An 18,315-nucleotide genomic window follows, 5' to 3' on the forward strand; every position below is an offset into this window, starting at 1 on the left:
CGATTCCACAATCCGGTTATTCCGACAATTAAGTTGCTCGGAAAAACCACCAGAATATTGGCCATATCCATTTGTCCAAAAAACAGTTCCAACAATCCCACACATGAATAGAAATAACTCTAAACACTAGACGACTCGATAGACTTGACATACTTGACTACCTAAACAAGACTCGACAAGACTCAAAAAGAGTGGATAAAAACGACCTTTGAGAGTATAAACAAAAAAACACTGCATGATGATTAGCAATCTTTCAGCATTGAACCAGTCATTGTTAGTAGCTATCGGATTTACTCGGCCAAGTAGTGAACATGATGTCTTGAACTACCCGGGCTTTGATGTATACCTAGACAATAACTATAATACAATTTCATTTTTTCATAGGTTAGGTTCTGTATTGCGTTCATTTTGGCCGTAAACAGTTCTGGTTAATCATGAATGAACTTGGAGAATATATCATTTCTTTCATTCTCCTGGAAACGGCTACATTTTAATATTCACAAGGTGATTTTTCATTAGCTTTGTTTAGAGAAGTATCATGTACTACTCCATTCATATCTCAAAGCTATGGACACAAATCATTAAAAGCAAATGCTTATCCTCTAATCCTTACATGTAACATTGTTTAATCATCCTAGGAACTGAGTATAGACCAAACTCTGACAGTGCTTTGTTTAGAGGAGTATCATGTGCAGCCACTATCCACTAACCAAACATCTTCGTCTTTGGTTTTTTCTGACTCTTCACTTGCACTAAATATCATGTGATCTTCATCTTCTTCATCCTCAATACCCATCTCTGCTTGTTCATATTTCTTCGAATGACAATCTCTTGAGAAATGTCCAAATTTTCCACAGTTGTAACATTCTTTATGGTTCCTTGAACCTCTTTGCTGATCAGCCATATTCTGTTTCTTCCAACAGTCAGCTTTTGTGTGGTTGTTTCTCTTACAAAACCCACATCACCTTTTTCCATATTCTGGCGTATAACCAAAAAAATTTCTTCTTTGCTGAACATTAAAAGCGCCTTCCACCATGTTCTCACTTTGGTTTTCCTTATGTTTTTCATGTGCCTTCAGAGTTCCTATTAACTCTGTTACCGACAACGAAGTCAAATCTTTAGTTTGCTCCATTACAGCCACAATGCTGTCAAATCTTTCTGGGAGAGATATGAAAATTTTCTGGACAATCTGATAATCCGACTTCTCTTCACCATGAACTCTTAATTGATTTCCCAAATCAATTAATTTTCAGTGAAAACTGTGATGTTATCACCTTCGTTCATCTTCAAATTTTCATACTCCCTTCTCAATGATTGCAGTTTGATCAATCGTACTTGTGAGTTCCTAGGAATTCAGATTTCAAAGCATCCCACACTTCCTTTGAAGTAACCGCTGGTGCTATACGAGAGAATATCTTATCAGACACAACAGTTTGTTGAATTTATAGTGCCATCATATCGTGTGATGATGCTTCCTCCCATTAATTTCTCAGTTGCAATACTCTAGGATTTTCTTCTGTTTGTGCCGGTTGGTTTGGAACTCCATTTTCCACCACTGTCCACAATTTTCGAGTTTTGAAAATTGTTGTCATCTTAATGAGCCAGAAATCATACTTGTCTCCATAAAATATGAGAATTACTTGTTGTATTGTTGCTTCCATCATTTTCTAATTTTTCTTTGAATCCTTTTTACAAATACTTGCTTCTCTCTTTAGTTGGCCCTTGAATCAATAAGGCTCTGATACCATGTAAAAGAAACTAAGGTTTCTAAAATATAACAAAGAAACAAGAGATTAATCTCTTAAGGAACAAGAGCTTTACTTTTATTATTAGAAATAGAAATCTGAACATATTGTTTTACATCACAATAACAAGGGATTATATAGAAAATGAAACAACACAGAGTGAACACTTGCATCTCTTCATTGTATCTCTTCAATGTAGCTCTTTAATAGAGTTGTGTTATTACAAATGAAGAGTTGCGTCTTTTCTCTTTAGAACTCTTAGAAAAACTAACTAACTAAAAGTCACTACTGTTAACACATACACCCTTTCAATAAAATCAATTACAACCAACATTTATGAGCTGTAATCGACCTCCATAAGAGAGTAAATGACTAGTGCAGGAGCATATCTGAGTTCTTATCTTTTCCAGTAAGGGAGATAGTCTTGTGTTTTCATGCCTTTTGCATAAGTGGTAGACCGAGATACCGAACCGGAAGCTCGCCCTTCTCAAATGGAAAGTTCATAAGAATCTGCTTTTTTTGTTTCCACAAGAACACCAGGCATGTACACTGTTGACTTCTCTAAACTTATTTTCAGCCCTGACTGATGCAAGCATGGTCGAGCTAGAAGATAATTTGAAATGGATGCAACTCTGTGGATGCAACCCTGTGGATGCAACCCTGTGGATGCAACTCTGTGGATGCCGAACTGGTGGATGCAGAAACTCGTGGATACAACTCTATGGATGGAACTGAGTAGATGCAACAATCAAGTGACTGTGAAGCTGACTTGGAGCTAAATGGACTCGGTGATACTCAGACTCGGACCCAAACTGATGATGGACCAGACATGACTTTCTCAGCCAAAACTAATCAAGACAAAGATCTATTGTGCTTGTCTAAAGGCCCAATCACTAGATCACAAACCAGAAGACTGAGGAAATCGATTTCTGCTTTGGTTTTCTCGGTACCACACCTAAACCAAGTCGGAAATCAAGTCAAGGAGCCAAACCAACTCTTCACCTATTCAGTCGTTGGTTTTACTTAGTTTTTCTACATAATTTATTATTTTCTGCGACTTAGACTTCCCGCCTTCTTTTAGGACTTTTCGTTTTCTTCTTCCATTCTCTCTATTTAAACTCTGCTGTGTTTCTAAAAAATTGATTCACTTTTTATCAAACAAACTTGCTCATATCTGTGAATCCTTTGTTCATCTTTGAACATTGATTGCTAGGAGTTCATTCTCTGCAAGCAAAACTTGTCTTTGATCACAAGTAGAGTTCATTCTCTTGATCTTAAAAACATCTACACAATACTTGATCATTCCATAGATCATCTCTGAAGATCATCCAATCGATCCATCCATCATCATCAAAATCAACCCATATCTCTCTCAAACCATCTGATCTTCCTTAAAAAGAATCAGGGACAATCATATCTCCTCATAAGGGATTCATGAAGTGGTAACAGAGCAGATTTGAAGGCTCTTGATCTAGGGTTTGATTCTAAACTTTTCGACTTCTCTTCTCTATTTTGGGAATCTGTTTTCTATTCACTACAATTTCTCTGCAATTTTCTCAGAAATCTCTTATCTTTCTATCTGTTGTATCTGCAAGAGGGCCAACCACTATAAAAAACGAAATCAAAAGAAAAGGTGAAGAGAAATCCAACTTGGCTGAAGAGAAATCCAGCCGGCTGAAGAGAAATCCAGCCCTGGTGGTAATGCCTCTTGCAAACAAAAATCTTGCAATCTGTCTATCTCTTTCTTCTGTTTTGGGATTGGGGTTTGTTCTTTGAAGTTTGATCTTTGTTTGTTGCTGAGCTACTGGATTCACAGAGAAAGCTCACTGAAAAATACAAGAGAGAAACACTTGAGAGATTGTGAGGCTTCGACTATTCATATATGTGCTAATCTTTCTTGTTTAATTTCTTAACAGGAAGCCATGTCTGATGGGAGCCATGAACGAGATGAAACACCCACTTTTATGTTTGATAAAATTCAGATGGGGGCCATGATGGCTACACTGATGAAAGAAATGGATAAGAAACTTCAATTTGAAAGAGTTTCCTTTGCTACTGACAATGTTTTGGGTACTTCTTCACAGGCTAGGAAAGCAGCTAGAAAAAAGAGAAAGGGCAAGCGACCTGCAGTAGTTGAAGAACATGAGGATCTTTATACCTCTTCTGGCCGTAGTACTGATGATGCCAGATCAATAAGGGCAACTTCTCAAACTAGGCGCACGGCACACAGAGTTGCTGAAGACAGAACTGACGACAGCCTTGGCAACCTCAAGCTCAGTATACCATCTTTCAGTGGTATAAACGATCCAGATGCGTATATGGAGTGGGAGAAGAAGATGGAACTGGTGTTTGATTGCAAGAATTTTCCAGAGTCTAAGAAAGTGAGACTAGCTGTTACTGAGTTCAATGGTTATGCTCTACATTGGTGGGATCAGATTGTTACAACCAGGAGGAGAACAGGAGAGCCACAAGTGTCTTCATGGTTTGAACTCAAACTATTATGAAGAAACGCTTTGTTCCTGGTCATTACAGTAGGGAAGTTCATCAAACACTCATGAGACTTACTCAAGGAACCAGAGGTGTAAAAGACTACTACTAGGAGATGGAAATCCTATTGATGAAAGCTGCTGTAGAAGAAAGTCCTGATGACCTGGTCGAGAGAGTACGATACATCGGTGTAAAAGGTTGAGTGGGATCTGTAAGGCAACTATGGCACGATTTCTAGATGGCCTCAACCGTGAAGTTCAAGATAGATTGGAGTTGCAGGAGTATGAGGATATCTATGAGTTTCTACACATGGCAACTCTCATTGAGAAGCAGTTGAGAGGAAACCGAATCCTAGAGGCTCTTATGGTAACACAACCAGATCATCTTATGGTAAAGAATACAAGATATTTGTGAAACCAAAAGAAGAACCAAAAGGCGACTGCTCGAGATGACAAAGGGAAGGCAGCAGCCACACGAACCAGAGATGTAAAGTGTTTCAAATGCCATGGTTTTGGTCACTATGCTAGCGAGTGCACTAACAAGAAGGTCATGATATTGCTTGAGAATGGCAAACTGATCTCTGAGGACGAGAAGGATGATGTTACTGAGGAAGAAGCTGTAGACTATCCAGCGCGTGGAGAGCTTCTGGTCACTAGAAGATCCTTGAAAGTTCAGTCCAAACCAAAGGAGCATGATCAAAGAGAGAACCTCTTTAACACTCGTTGCAATGTTTATAATAAGGTTTGCAGCCTGATTATAGATGGTGTAAGATTTACTAATGTGGCTAGTGAATCTCTTGTGGCAAAGCTTGGTCTGAAAACTGGAAAACATCCTCGACCTTATTTGCTTCAGTGGCTGAATGAAGATGGTGAGTTAAAGGTCACAGAACAAGTTATGGTTCATATAACCATTGGGAGATACCAAGATGAGATAGTGTGTGATATTCTGCCTATGGACTCTAGCCATATCCTCCTTGGAAGGCCTTGGCAGTATGATAAGAAAACTATTCATGATGGGTTTACGAACCGCCAATCTTTCACCCATCGGGAGAAGAAGATTGCTCTCACTCCCTTATCACCTGATGAGGTTCATCAAGACCAAGTTCAACTCAAGCTCATGAGACAAGAAGCTAAAGACAAAGAGAAATTACCTGATAGAAAGAAAGACAAGGAGATTCACCTCATGGCCAAAAACAGTGAGGTTAAGAAAGCTATGTATCTCCAACAGTCTATGCTTTTGTTTGTCTTTAAAGGTGCACTAATGACTTCTTCCGACCATGAACCGGTGCTACCGAGTGAGTTTAAGTTTCCTTTGCAGGAGTTTAGTGATGTATTTCCAGAAGAGAGCCCTGATGGTCTACCACCAGTCAGAGGGATTGAACATCAAATAGATTTTTTTCCCGGAGCTTCTCTTTCCAACCGACCAGCTTACAGAACCAACCCTGAAGAGACTAAGGAACTACAGAGGCAGGTTGATGAGTCCATGGAGAAAGGCCATATCAGAGAAAGCATGAGTCCATGTGTTGTTCCAGTACTTTTGGTGCCAAATAAATATGGAAGCTAGCGCATGTGTGTAGATTACAGAGCCATCAACAATATCACTGTAAAGTACATGCATCATATTCCTAGACTTGATGATATGCTTGATGAGTTGCATGCTTCTTGCATATTCTCTAAGATAGATTTGAAAAGTGGATATCATCAGAATAGGATGAAAGAAGGTGATGAGTGGAAAACTGCTTTTAAAACAAAACATGGCTTGTATGAGTGGCTTGTTATGCCATTTGGACTTACAAACGCACCTAGAACTTTTATAAGATTGATGAATCATGTTTTTAGAGCTTTCATAGGTCACTTTGTGGTAGTTTATTTTGATGATATCCTGATCTACAACAAGAGTTTGAATGAGCATGTTAAGCATCTGAAATCTGTTCTTGAAGTGCTTAGAAAGGAAACTCTTTTTGCTAATTTTAAAAAGTGTACTTTTAGAGCAAATCACCTTGTGTTTTAGGCTTTGTTGTTACAGCTCAAGGAATCAAGGTGGATGAAGAAAAGATCAAAGCAATCTGAGATTGGCCAAGTTCTAAGAGTGTGAGCGAAGTTAGAAGCTTTCATGGACTGGCTGGTTTCTACAGAAGGTTTGTCAAAGACTTTAGCACCATTAGGATTCGGTCCTGAACAAACGCTGATTGGTTCTCATTTTTATGATTATATAAAATATTTATGATTTTATTAACTTTTATCACTAAGAAAAACTATAGTGTAAAATACAAAAAAAAATTAATGTTAAATTTGAAGTTTTTATTTTGGAAAAAAGAAACACTCCTAAATTTTAAATTTGAAGTTTTGCCAATTTAAAAAATGAAGTTTTTTTTACATTTTATCAGCTTTCCCAAAGAGGCATCACAAACACATTACTGTAAATCGAAACAAAGTCAGTACAACACAATCCTATAGCTAAGCTTCGGAAAGACGACAAAGTCGGAATGGTTTTCAACATCCCCGGATCAGACTTGTTCCTCACTACTAGATCGGTTAATCTGGGTAAGGAGCTATGCATCCCATTTCTCATACAGTGCTGAATGTGTCCTAACTCTTAAGCTCGAGAGAGTGAATAGAGATCCAAGAAATCCATACCTGAGGACGACTACGAACCTAACACCAAGATGCGTTCACTCAAGGAAAAACTCGGATTGACGTGAAGCCGCCTTTCTGTGAGGGGAAAGGGTACCTGCAACTAAAGAAAAAGACAGCTCCTACCGAATATAGCCAATTGAAACATCTTCATTACTGGGATGGAGATGTCCAAAATTTGCCGCCATGGAGAGAGGACAGAGCAATTGATGGCTCCCGAAACCTGTCAAAATCTCCACACATTCCACCACTTAGAACAAGTGATGATTCTTCAGACTCTAAACTCACCCACCGGTGACAGAACGATGACGAGAAGCCAATGAAGAACGAACCCAAAGACCCCAAAACCAAGAGAGAGCAAACTCTGGCCCGAGTTCCCTTCCTAACAAGACCATGAACTTAACCTGGCAATGATTGTAACAGATTCCCGGAAAAGAGGACGCCAAAGTACCAGACACCTCCACACGACCCCAGGACCAAGAAGCCACACGCGCCATCAGACACCACTATCTGACACCACCAAATGGGGATAAATCTACACACGCCTTGATGGAGACAACCACAAAAGGACAACTTGAGGGCAGAGGAGAGGGAATTCTCGCCGAGACACCAAGGCGGAGGATAAGAACCAAACACCACACCGAGACAGACCCAAACAAGAAAATCTGAACTGGGTGAGTCAGATTCAGCTACACGTGCTGCCACCTCCAGCTGGAAGTAGATCGGACCAAACAGATCTGAAAAACGCCGATCTACTTCCCGCCATCCTAAAATCCACCCCAGCCGCTTCCTAGTTCCCATAGCCTCGTCGCGTCTCTGGAGAAAGCCAACCGAAAAGAAGAGCCATCACCAGGGCCCGGATCTGAACACAAAAACTGAATGAACTTTCTAGAAAGTTGATCTACCGGGAAGGGAAACAGAGGAAGAGGAAGAGGCAAAGAAAAAGAAAAAGAGAGAGAGAAGGGAGGAAGTCGGCTCCGTGCCGCGCACGCCGGAGAAGATGAAAAAGACGATTTAGGTTTCGAGAGGTTTTAGAGAGAGAGAGGATTAGAGAGAGATCCTTTCAATTAAAAATGATGTTATTTGGAAGATGCTCTTAAGGTTGTTTGCTAAACTGAGAATATATTTATCTTGATCGTTATCTATCAATTTCTTGGAAGAAAACTATCTTGGTGTCAAGAAAGTACTTGTTATTTATATTTATAGCAAAGAAAACAATATCCATAAACATGAGATGGTTTTGAGAATGTGAGAATTGAGGTGGAATACAACAGAAAACCACAATCATATCTCAACGTGGAACTTAGGCGTGAAGATCCTCTCCCTAAAAATAGTAATAGCATCCCCATTAATAAACCTCCTCTTAGGGTTCATAGGAATTTTTAAATATATTTTTGGTGGGGCCATAAATAGTGATGAACCTGTATTTATTTTACTCTTCCATTGGTGAACCTGAAGATGGGGTTCTTAAGAATTAAAAAAAATATTTTTAATATTTTTTAAAAGTTTTTATTCAACACAATGAGAATTCATGAACATACAAATATTATTCATCTAGATTACCAAACTTTTGCCATATATTTTCAGCTAAATCAGCTTTCAAACGATCATGTATCTGTTGATCCCGAATTTGATTGCGAATGGGAAGCATATTACTGATACATGATAGTCATTAAAGAAGATGTCATGGGCAGCCTTCATGACATCATTCTCATTTTGGCCACTCGGTTGCTCCTTCAAAGCGGCTTCATGGCTTCCCACAAACTTGCACACCTGCTCATTCACCCTTCCCCACCTCTGTTTACATTGACTCCACTCCCTAGGAACGGAGCCAATGAGCAGAGGGCTAGCATTGACATACTCCTCTATTCGCTTCCAAAACTTAGCTGCCTTCTGCTCATTACTCACGATTGGATCCTTGCTGGTGTTCAACCAAGCACTGATCAGCACAACGTCTTCTTTGGTTGTCCACTTTCGCTTTGACGCAGGTTTAGGAACCTCAGAACACCCTAAGTCTATTGTTTGACTGCTCTGGGAAGCTAGTAGGTTAACCAACCCGGGAGAGTTAAGGGAAAAAGGATCCATTTTGATTTTCGATAAATGGGTTTAAAATTTGGTTTGTGTTTTCAGATGTGGATTGCCTATGATTTTAAACTAGTTTTGGCTTTGAAAGGACAAAAAATTAAACATACTCTAACTACCAAACATTGATTAAAGTTAATCAGACAACAACTACTACACAGAGAGCATTCAATAAACATCAAATCAGTTTTTAAAACTCAACCATTCATTACGCAACCAACCAAAACACAACTACACGGATTTGAAACTCAACCATTCATTAACATTCATTACGCAACTACCTAGTTCAGTTCAAGTTCAACTCTACCTAGCACTCGAACTCATTAAGCTACAGTGTTACCTTTTGTGTTTCAGTCGAAGCAAAGCTTCTCCCAGTCCGCGACCTGCACAGAGAGGTTATAAACCTGCCCAGTGAGGTTATCAACCTCCCGATTGAGGGCTTTAACCTCTGCCTGGACATGGAAACAACAATCACACTGTGTTAGTCAGTTAATAAAAAATGAAGGAAAATATTACAAATTAAAAAAAAAAAATTTGGAAGTCACTTTACCTCCAGTCTCTCAATCTGATTATTGACCTCTGGCACCCACTTAATCACCAGCTCAACCTCCTCCACACGCTTAGTGAGGCGTTCGATATGCTCCTGGGCACCAATCACACAAGGCTGACGATAATGAAACCCATCAGCCTTGTTAACAACAAAAACACAAATGAGAATCTCGTTTGAAAACAAAAATAAATGGAAAGAATTTAATTGAGAAGAAGCGCTTACCTCGTAGTTTTTTCAGGTGAAGAATCGCTTCCCAGGAAGAGTGTCGTAGTCGTCCTTCCCCCGAACCTCGTCAATGATTCTCCCACCACAGGGACACCTCGTCGGAATCCCGTATTCTGAATCAGCCACGTATCCTTGCATATTGATGAACTCCTTTTGCCTCTTTGTTTCTCTTCTCTCTTCTGCGGGATCCATCTGTACCAGAAAAAGCAAAGATTAGAACACAATCAACGGTAAATCGAAACCAGAAACTCGATTTCGAACCTAACTAGAAACCCCCAAATCGATTTCAAATCCCCGATAAACGAACCCTAAATGGAACCCGCATGACGATTTCAAAGAGAGAGTCCGACGTCGATTAGATCGAGAAAATCTCCGGCTGTCGCGTCGCACGAGAAATCACCTCCGAGAGAAAGAAACCCTAGCTTTCGAAAATAGAAGAGAAAATGAATCCTCTCACGCGAAACCCTATTTTTCTCGTATTCGACGCGATAACGCGTGGCCACTGCCTGTTCGACGCGTGGCTTGAACCCGTATCATACAGGTTCACTCGCAAGAGCCGGATCACCGATTTAAACCCATTTAATCTTTTCTTTCTAATTTCCGGGCCTATGAAACCGAGCCCATGAACCTCTTTAAAACCGCTGATGCGGATGCTCTAAGGCCCCTTTTTTTATCACACATTTAGAATCTTTTTTGGTTTCTTATTTTCTCTATTAAAAGATAAGTACCATTTTTATGTACTATAAAATAGTCATACTAGATTCATATATCTATTTGATTTTTGCATTAACATTTCTAAAGAATCTAAATAAATATAAGAATATTAATAATAAATTAATTTTAACTGTAAATTTAAATTTTATTTTTAGTTATAATAAAATCTGTTGAGAAATAATCTAACCAAATCTTATAAATATTTAAATATTTTTTAATTAATGAATGATTAATTTCATAATTTTTAATATAATATTACTATAGACTAATTTTAAATAAATTTTTATAAAAAAACAAAATAAAATAAATTATGTGATATTTTTTATAAATTTTATAATTATAGTCCATATTGTATTTAATAGAAGTAATAAATGAATTAATACGAAAATTCTATTGAATTGGTAAATTAACATAAATAAAATAATATTTTCATTTAAGTAATAAAAATATCATTCACCTTTTATAGGAATTAGAATATCATTCACAGTTTATAAAAATTAAAATTAATAAATTATGTAACATTTTTATATAAAAAAATGAAATTGTTAACATATATTAAACTTTATATCTACAACTATATATTATCTATTTATTTATTTTGAAAATCACAATATTATATTATCAAAAATGATTATATACAAAATATAATATGAAAAATATATATTTATAAAATAAAAAATTACCCGCACGGATGTGCGGATCAATGTCTAGTTTTTATTTTAAAAGAATACATTGTTAAAAACTTCAGTTTTAGTCGCTTCAATAGAAAACTAAATTATGCATTACTTATTCAATGGCTTTAAGATGAAAGTATCATTAGTTAGCAGAAGTTTATAAACAAGTGTTGAGCTATTAAACATTTCTACCAAGTGTGAAATCTAAGGCTATAGTTGATTATGGACTAAAAGCTCATGAAGTATTAGGTTTAGATGCAAAGTTAGAGTTTGAAAGCATCTCAATTTTATAATATATTGGTTTATGTTGATGGACAAATTCTTGTTTTCATTCTTTAGATAGCCAAACTATACAGAACCAGATTTGTAGAGCCAGTTTCAGACAAAGCAAATTTAAAGTCGCCGGTATTGCAATATTTTTGAGGCTAATTTTCATTAAGTTTTACTGACCAGTACGCATAAGTAAAGTGGTTCCAATATCTTGCATTTGTAATTGGCATTGAAACCTTTGATATCAACTCTACGAATCTCCCGACTCTGTCCATCAATCTTATTTAACAACTTCGGTTTAATCCTCTCAGTTCATATATGTACTTGGTCTCAAGCCCGCGAACTCAAAAATAGATGAATTTACGGCAAGCAAATCAATTTGCACCATATTTACTGTTGTACAGACAACTACTCCAAATTTTTGTATGACACTGTAATGTCATGGGCCATTATTACGCTCTTTTCTAGGGTCATCTTTCTAAGCAAGAGAGAACTTTCAACACAAAAAAGGCTTGGTCTAAAAGGAGAATAAAAATGTGGGTTTATAGAAACAAAAGAAAGACTCGATGGACTAATCTAAACAACTTAAGCTAAAGAGGAAAAACATAGCATCAGTATAAAAGCGAGAAAATGGTGAATCAGTATATTACCATACAAATATGTACATTATTATTCGAGTGAATTGGGTAGAAAATCCGAAAGAGTGTAAAACTTTACTAAAAATGGGCTAACTGTTATATAAATGGCCGACGACTGTTTGCTCATCAAGAAATTTTCTATTCTCACACTTACTACACGGGTAAAATATTTTCTGCTTTTGAGTAAATAAAACATGGTTTTTAGCAGCAACCAAGAAATATTTCAATCCTTCTATAAATGCATTAGAGACTTGATTGATATTAGGATAAATTCTTGCGTACATCCACTGCCTCATAGCATGATTATCATTACTCTAAGACATTTAAATTTTTGAAAAATCTGCGATCAACCAATCTAGACCTTGAATAAATCATTAATTCAATGCATAAAGAACATGTATCATGAGCGCATGTAACAAAACTTACCGAGTGTGAACAGAATCGTATGACAACAAGTACGTAAGTGTTCCGAGCCGTTCAATCAAGGAAGAAACAGCAACACAATTATCTGTTTTTTTAATGGATCAAAACAGAGATTAAACAAATAATTTAAAACTCAATCCTTATAAGACTTAAACTATAAAGCTAATAAATGTAGAGAGAAACATAGATAAGAGGGATCGTCATGAAAAAACAGAGGTCAATAATTCTCTTTTTTATTTATATCTCTTTTCGTTTCTGGAAATTGTAACATTAGTACATTACCTACAGAAGAAATATCAAAGGAAGAAAGATGGAGTCAGCTTACTGTGATATGAAACCTGCTGTAATATGCTCTGTTTCACGACAAAAAGTGGAGAAAGAGATTCTGGGGTATGTCGATAATTAAAGAGATGAGAAGTCTTTTTCCGTTAATGATTTGGAAGAAGGTATGTGTGTAGTTTTATTTTTCTTGAAATTATTAAATTTTTTTTTTTTGATAAAGACCTTGGACCTATCTTTATCTGAATTAAAGGGAAAAAAAAAGAAGAGATAAAAGTTACGTTTATAGCATAGTTATTTTATAATTAGTTTTGAAAAAATATTTAAATAATTATTTTGTCTAATTTCCTTTTCCGAATAGGAGTAAGTAAGCCATACCATATTAGACCAAAACAAAATAAAATTCTTAACATAAAACTGTTAACAAATCTTAACAACCTGAAACTTTAAAAATATAGTGTACATATTTAAATATAAAATATAAATATATATTATATATTTCTTGCAATTAATATACAAAAAACATTTATTTTTTTCTATAAAATTATATAATAAAAGTATAATCACTTTCACATTTTTGCCACTTTTTTTTTTTTTTTTTGCAAATTAGCAATGATTCAAAAGTGTTGAATGCTTTTTGCAAAATTCACAAGATATTTATTTATGTTGTAAAAAGTTGAAATTTAGTAAAGAAAACATGCAACATCCGTTATAGTTGTTATTTTGCAATAAATTTGTAATGAAACTGTAAAGAATATTCATTATTGCAAAAAACTATTGCAATAATCATAACGAAAATAGACGTTGCAATTTTTATGTTGCAATAGAGCTATTTTTTTGTAGTGAGAAGAGGCGAGATAGAGGAGAATTATTTTGATGGCTAAGGTTATGGTTTTCGAAATCTCTCCACAGTTTGGCTGTGGTTTTGTTTTGTAGAAAAGGAGAGAGGAAACCTCTATTTATAAGAAAATAGAGGTAAATCCTAACGGATTTCCTTTTAAACCTAATAATTTTTAAAACAAAACTTAGGTTCATCCTTAGGATGAACCTTTAAATTCATCCCTTAGGGTAAATTTTTAAATTCACCTATTCTTCTAATACCAATCAAAGTGTCATGCCGATAATTAATTAAAAAATATTAAATTTATTTAAAAATAACTAATACAATAATAATTAATTTTAACAACGCTGACGCCGCCGGCTAAACCGAAAACCCCATATCTTAAATTCTTAACCCTAAACCGTAAATTTTAAACTCAAACCCTATACCCTAAACCCAAATTGTAGACCCTAAACTCAAATTGTGTACTCTAAACCCAAATCCTAGACCCTAAACCCAAACCGTAAACCTTAAATCCAAACTCTATACCCTAAACCAAATCCTAAATCTGAAACCCAAACCGTATACCCTAAACCCTAAACCCAAACCCTAAACATATACGCTATAAGGTTTGGGTTTAGGGTCTAGGATTTAGGTTTAGGGTATATGGTTTGGGTTTAGGGTTTATGGTTTGAGTTTAGGGTATACAGTTTGGGATTAGGGTATACAGTTTGGGTTTAGGGTCTAGGTTTTAGGGTTTGGGTTTAGGATTTAAAGTTTAGGGTTTAGAATTTAAGATTTATGGTTTACGGTTTAGGTAGCGGCGTCATCATCGTTAAAATTGGCGTTATTCTTTTTTTTAGTTATTTTTAAATAAATTTAATATTTTTTAATTAATTATCAACGTGACACTTTGATTGGTTCTAGAATGAGATGTGAATTTAAAAGTTCATCTAGGAGGTGAACCTAAGTTTTGTAATAATTTTTGAGGCTCCGTTTTGAGATATTACATAAATGGTGTCATGTTGTATTTATTTTGCATTTTACTAGATAAATTAAAATCTTTGAAAGCAAAAAGGTGTATACTTCACAATCATATGTTCATATGTACTTGACTTTGACAGTGATTCAATGTATATTTTTCTAGCATCCACTAAAACTCATATACAAGGTTTTGCACATCTTTTGATGCATATGTGATGCATGCATGCGTTCAACATATTGCATGTAAAATTTGATGTTTTAAGAAAATAAGTCTTATCCCAAATGATTATTCAAACGTAACTGAGGAAAGAATAATTTTTCAGCATAATCAGATCCGTTTTAAGTTCGATACTTCGATATTCTGATTTTGGCAGATGTTACCACATAGTGATTATATTGAAGATTTACGATTTCAGTTCCTGGTTCAAATGGTTTCCTAAACCTTGAAAATGAGCATGTAGTAGAGTCTATGTAAGAATTTCAGTATGTCTCTGTGTAAGACAAGATAGTGAATTGGGATTGTATTCTTGTTTGTTTGAACCAAAAAGCATGTTTGTTGGATTCATACAATGAAGAATTTAAAAATTAGATTTCTTAGATTCTTGAGACTTACGAGAAATCAACATCGAAATCAAATGGAAAATGAATATCAAGAAAAGTTTATTGATCAAAGATTGTATTACAAGTGTAAAGTAAATATAAGAATCCATACTCTTTATAAGAAGTGTTCTAGATCTAAGTGGAAAAGAGATGATTCTCTTGATAAAGAGAGGTGTATCTCTATTTATACAAGGAAGAAGCTAGGGCTTCATAGTAAAATATGTCTAATTTATTGTCTAATGGGCCTTGAGAGAGGATGTAAATCTACCCCAACAGTAAGCCCCCCACGTTCGTAGATAGAGATGAAGTCGATCTCTATGAATTTTACGAATAGAGTTTTATTAGACAATCAACTAGACACATTCATGCCTATAACGACTTGAACTTGTGCCTAGTAAAAGACGAGTTTGCTTTAAACTCGTGCTTAGCGAAAGACGAGTTTACTGGACTCACGCTGAGACAAAGGCGAGTTTACTGAGAATTTGTGCCTAGTAGAAGGAGAGTTTTTGTAAACTCATGCCTAGCCAAAGGCGAGTTTTTGTAAACTCGTGTCTAACAATAAGTGAGCCGACTGCAAAATCGTGTCTAATAACAAGCAAGTTCAATTTAAACTCGTGCCTAAAATACAAGTTTACCGAACTATTGCCGACCCAAAGTCTCGTGTTGAGATCGTGTGTGCCGATGGCTTGTATGTTCGTCAGGCTGTGATGACGTTGAGAAACGTTTTGGCTTGCTCCCCTTGTACCGGTTCCGGCAAGCTCGTAGCTGAGGGCTGTCCTTCGAAGCATGAGGACATGATGGTGGCAGCCGCTTCTTGATTTGAATATCGTACTGTAAAAGCAAAGATCAGAGTTGCACTTGGGCTTCTTGGAACACAACGATCTTGTCGTAAGGAAGAGACAGAGCTGGTGTTGGCGATATTGTCGCAAGGAAAAGACAGAGCTTGCTATAGTGGTCTCGTCGTAAGGCTATAATAACTAGACAGATCGTGATGTTACTCTCCCACCTCAGCTCTAGCTTCCCTGAACCCTCCATGTGAAGGCTATAATAACTAGACCTAGAGCTCTCACTAGCAGCTCTAAGCATCTTAAAAGCTTCCAGCTTTCGGTTCAGAAGCAAGTATCAGCAGGCTTTCCCAAACAATCTCCTCCTTGTTTTTCAACAAGACAAGGATACCAGCATCACGTAACAGAGCAGAGAAAATAGAGAACCGGTTCATCTCGCAATGGACGGTAAGCTTGAAGTTCTCGGTGTGGTGCTTGTGACCAGAATGGCTCCATTGACATGATTTAGTAACACCAGCTGTATAAAGGCTTGAAGTAGAGGAACGAAGCATCTCGACATCATCTGGATCCGACTTGACAGCGGTTTGTTTAAACGTCGTTAATAGAACAGTGTTGCTCTGGTCGTTGAGACTCATCCACTCCCCATCGCGGCAGATACTTCAATCAAGCTAGGCTTCATCTTTCTTATCCTCAAGTGTTGAATCCTTAACCAGAGGTTTGCGAGGAACTGAGAAACCGAGCGAAGACTTGACCTTGATCGCAAACGTATCATAGCGTGCAACATTTCCTTAGACTTGATAGAAGCCTTATTGGAATGAAACAAACTCGCCGGAGAAACAACCTGCCCAGGCGCCATCGCGGTGGTGACACTGGAGGAAGGAGGAGAAACAATGCAATTAGGAACTCTCTGAATTAATTCGTCGAACAAGACGTGTGCAGATCCGAAATCGAGAACTTCCACGGCGTCACTCTTATGTTCTTTGCTCTGGAAATGAATCGAGGCCTCTCTTCATCTCCTTCAACATGTTGAGAAGCTCGTGAGGAACCTCAGAGCTTTTGACCTGTCCGTCAATGGCGTCCGAGCGTTTCTGATCGTCCTTCTCAACGTTCTGTATCAGAAAGTAGCGGCTTCGACGTCGTTGATCTCTGTCGTCGTCTTCTTCCTGTGGCCACGAGATCGATGACCTTCCCTGGCTCTGGCTTGATTTTGACAAACCTCACCGGCGGACCAAGACTGAAGCCGCGCCACCAAATCTTCATGAGCCAAGGGATTAGACGGCAAGCTGAAGAGAATCTTGGGCTCTTTGGTGGGTGAGAAAGCCCTTTCTTTTTTCTTTTTTCTTTTTTTTTTTTAGAAACCAACTTGAGATGAAGTTAGATCTAGGATTCTCCCAGATATGCTCCGAAGATAGTTCTCCTTAGCCCCCTCCTTCTAGCGCCAACTGTTTGAACCAAAAACAACGTGTTTGTTTTTGAGAAATTAGATTTCTTAGATTCCTGAGGCTTAAGAGAAATCAACATTGAAATCAAATGAAAAATGAACATCAAAAATAGTTTATTGATCAAAGATTGTATTACAAGTGTAAAGTAAATCTAAGAATCCATAAACTCTTTATAAGAAGTGTTCTAGATCTAAGTAGAAAAGAGAGGATCTTCTTGATAAAGAGAGGTGTATCTCTATTTATACAAAGAAGAAGCTAGGAATTCATAGTAAAATGAACCTAATTTATTGTCTAATGGACCTTGAGGGAGGATGTAAATCCACCCTCAACATTGTTCATGCATCTTAATGTCGTAATATGACTGATTGGAAGTATAATCGACATATATTTGATCAAATAAATTGACACGTGACGGTGGATAGATCGTAATTAAGAATATGGCAAAAACTGGAACGTTGTGAATCAAACAAGTAATAAAAGGAGGATATAAGCCTTAGATAGAGTGTTCACGTAGGCGAAAATAATCGTCCAATGAGAAACTATATTTTTTGTCATGTCACCTCCTCTATTTGTTTTTACAAAATGATCCTTTAATTTTTTAATTAAACAATTATAACCGAAAAATGCTTTTTTAGTGAAATATATTATTTATATAAATATAATTATATTCTTTATTTACATAATAGTTTGTAAAGAAATATTTAGTGTAAATAATATCATAATTTTAAAAAATACTAAAATAAATTGGGTTTGTTTTCAACTTTCACAAATAAAAAGTATTATTTGTAAATTTATAAAAGAATATATCAAGAATATTCTTTTTTAGGAGAGAAAATAGAAAAATACATCGCAAACAAATTCATCTCTATTATGAAATTTCTCTATTTTAGAGAAAAAAAAATAGAGGAATACAGTGGAGATGCTCTAAGGCATGGCCGACGTAAATGATCGACGTTGAGATTTC

At 36.5% G+C, this 18,315-nt stretch overlaps 1 protein-coding gene and 1 long non-coding RNA gene across 2 annotated transcripts; both read right to left on the bottom strand.

The window, feature by feature from the left end:
• Positions 1 to 8,464: 8,464 nt before the first annotated feature.
• LOC106344877 (glutathione S-transferase T3-like) lies at positions 8,465 to 8,950 on the bottom strand. The gene has a single exon (XM_013784175.1). It carries the CDS (start codon positions 8,948 to 8,950, stop codon positions 8,465 to 8,467), a length of 486 nt encoding a protein of 161 aa, XP_013639629.1.
• Positions 8,951 to 12,072: 3,122 nt separating this feature from the next.
• Positions 12,073 to 17,243, bottom strand: LOC106343826. Its single transcript, XR_001270022.1, has 3 exons — positions 15,760 to 17,243; positions 12,445 to 12,526; positions 12,073 to 12,358 (listed from the first exon to the last, which is right to left on the bottom strand). It is a non-coding gene; the product is annotated as an uncharacterized LOC106343826 (long non-coding RNA).
• Positions 17,244 to 18,315: the final 1,072 nt, after the last annotated feature.

The sequence above is a fragment of the Brassica oleracea genome, chromosome C5, assembly GCF_000695525.1.
Source record: "Brassica oleracea var. oleracea cultivar TO1000 chromosome C5, BOL, whole genome shotgun sequence".
Lineage (NCBI taxonomy): Eukaryota > Viridiplantae > Streptophyta > Magnoliopsida > Brassicales > Brassicaceae > Brassica > Brassica oleracea.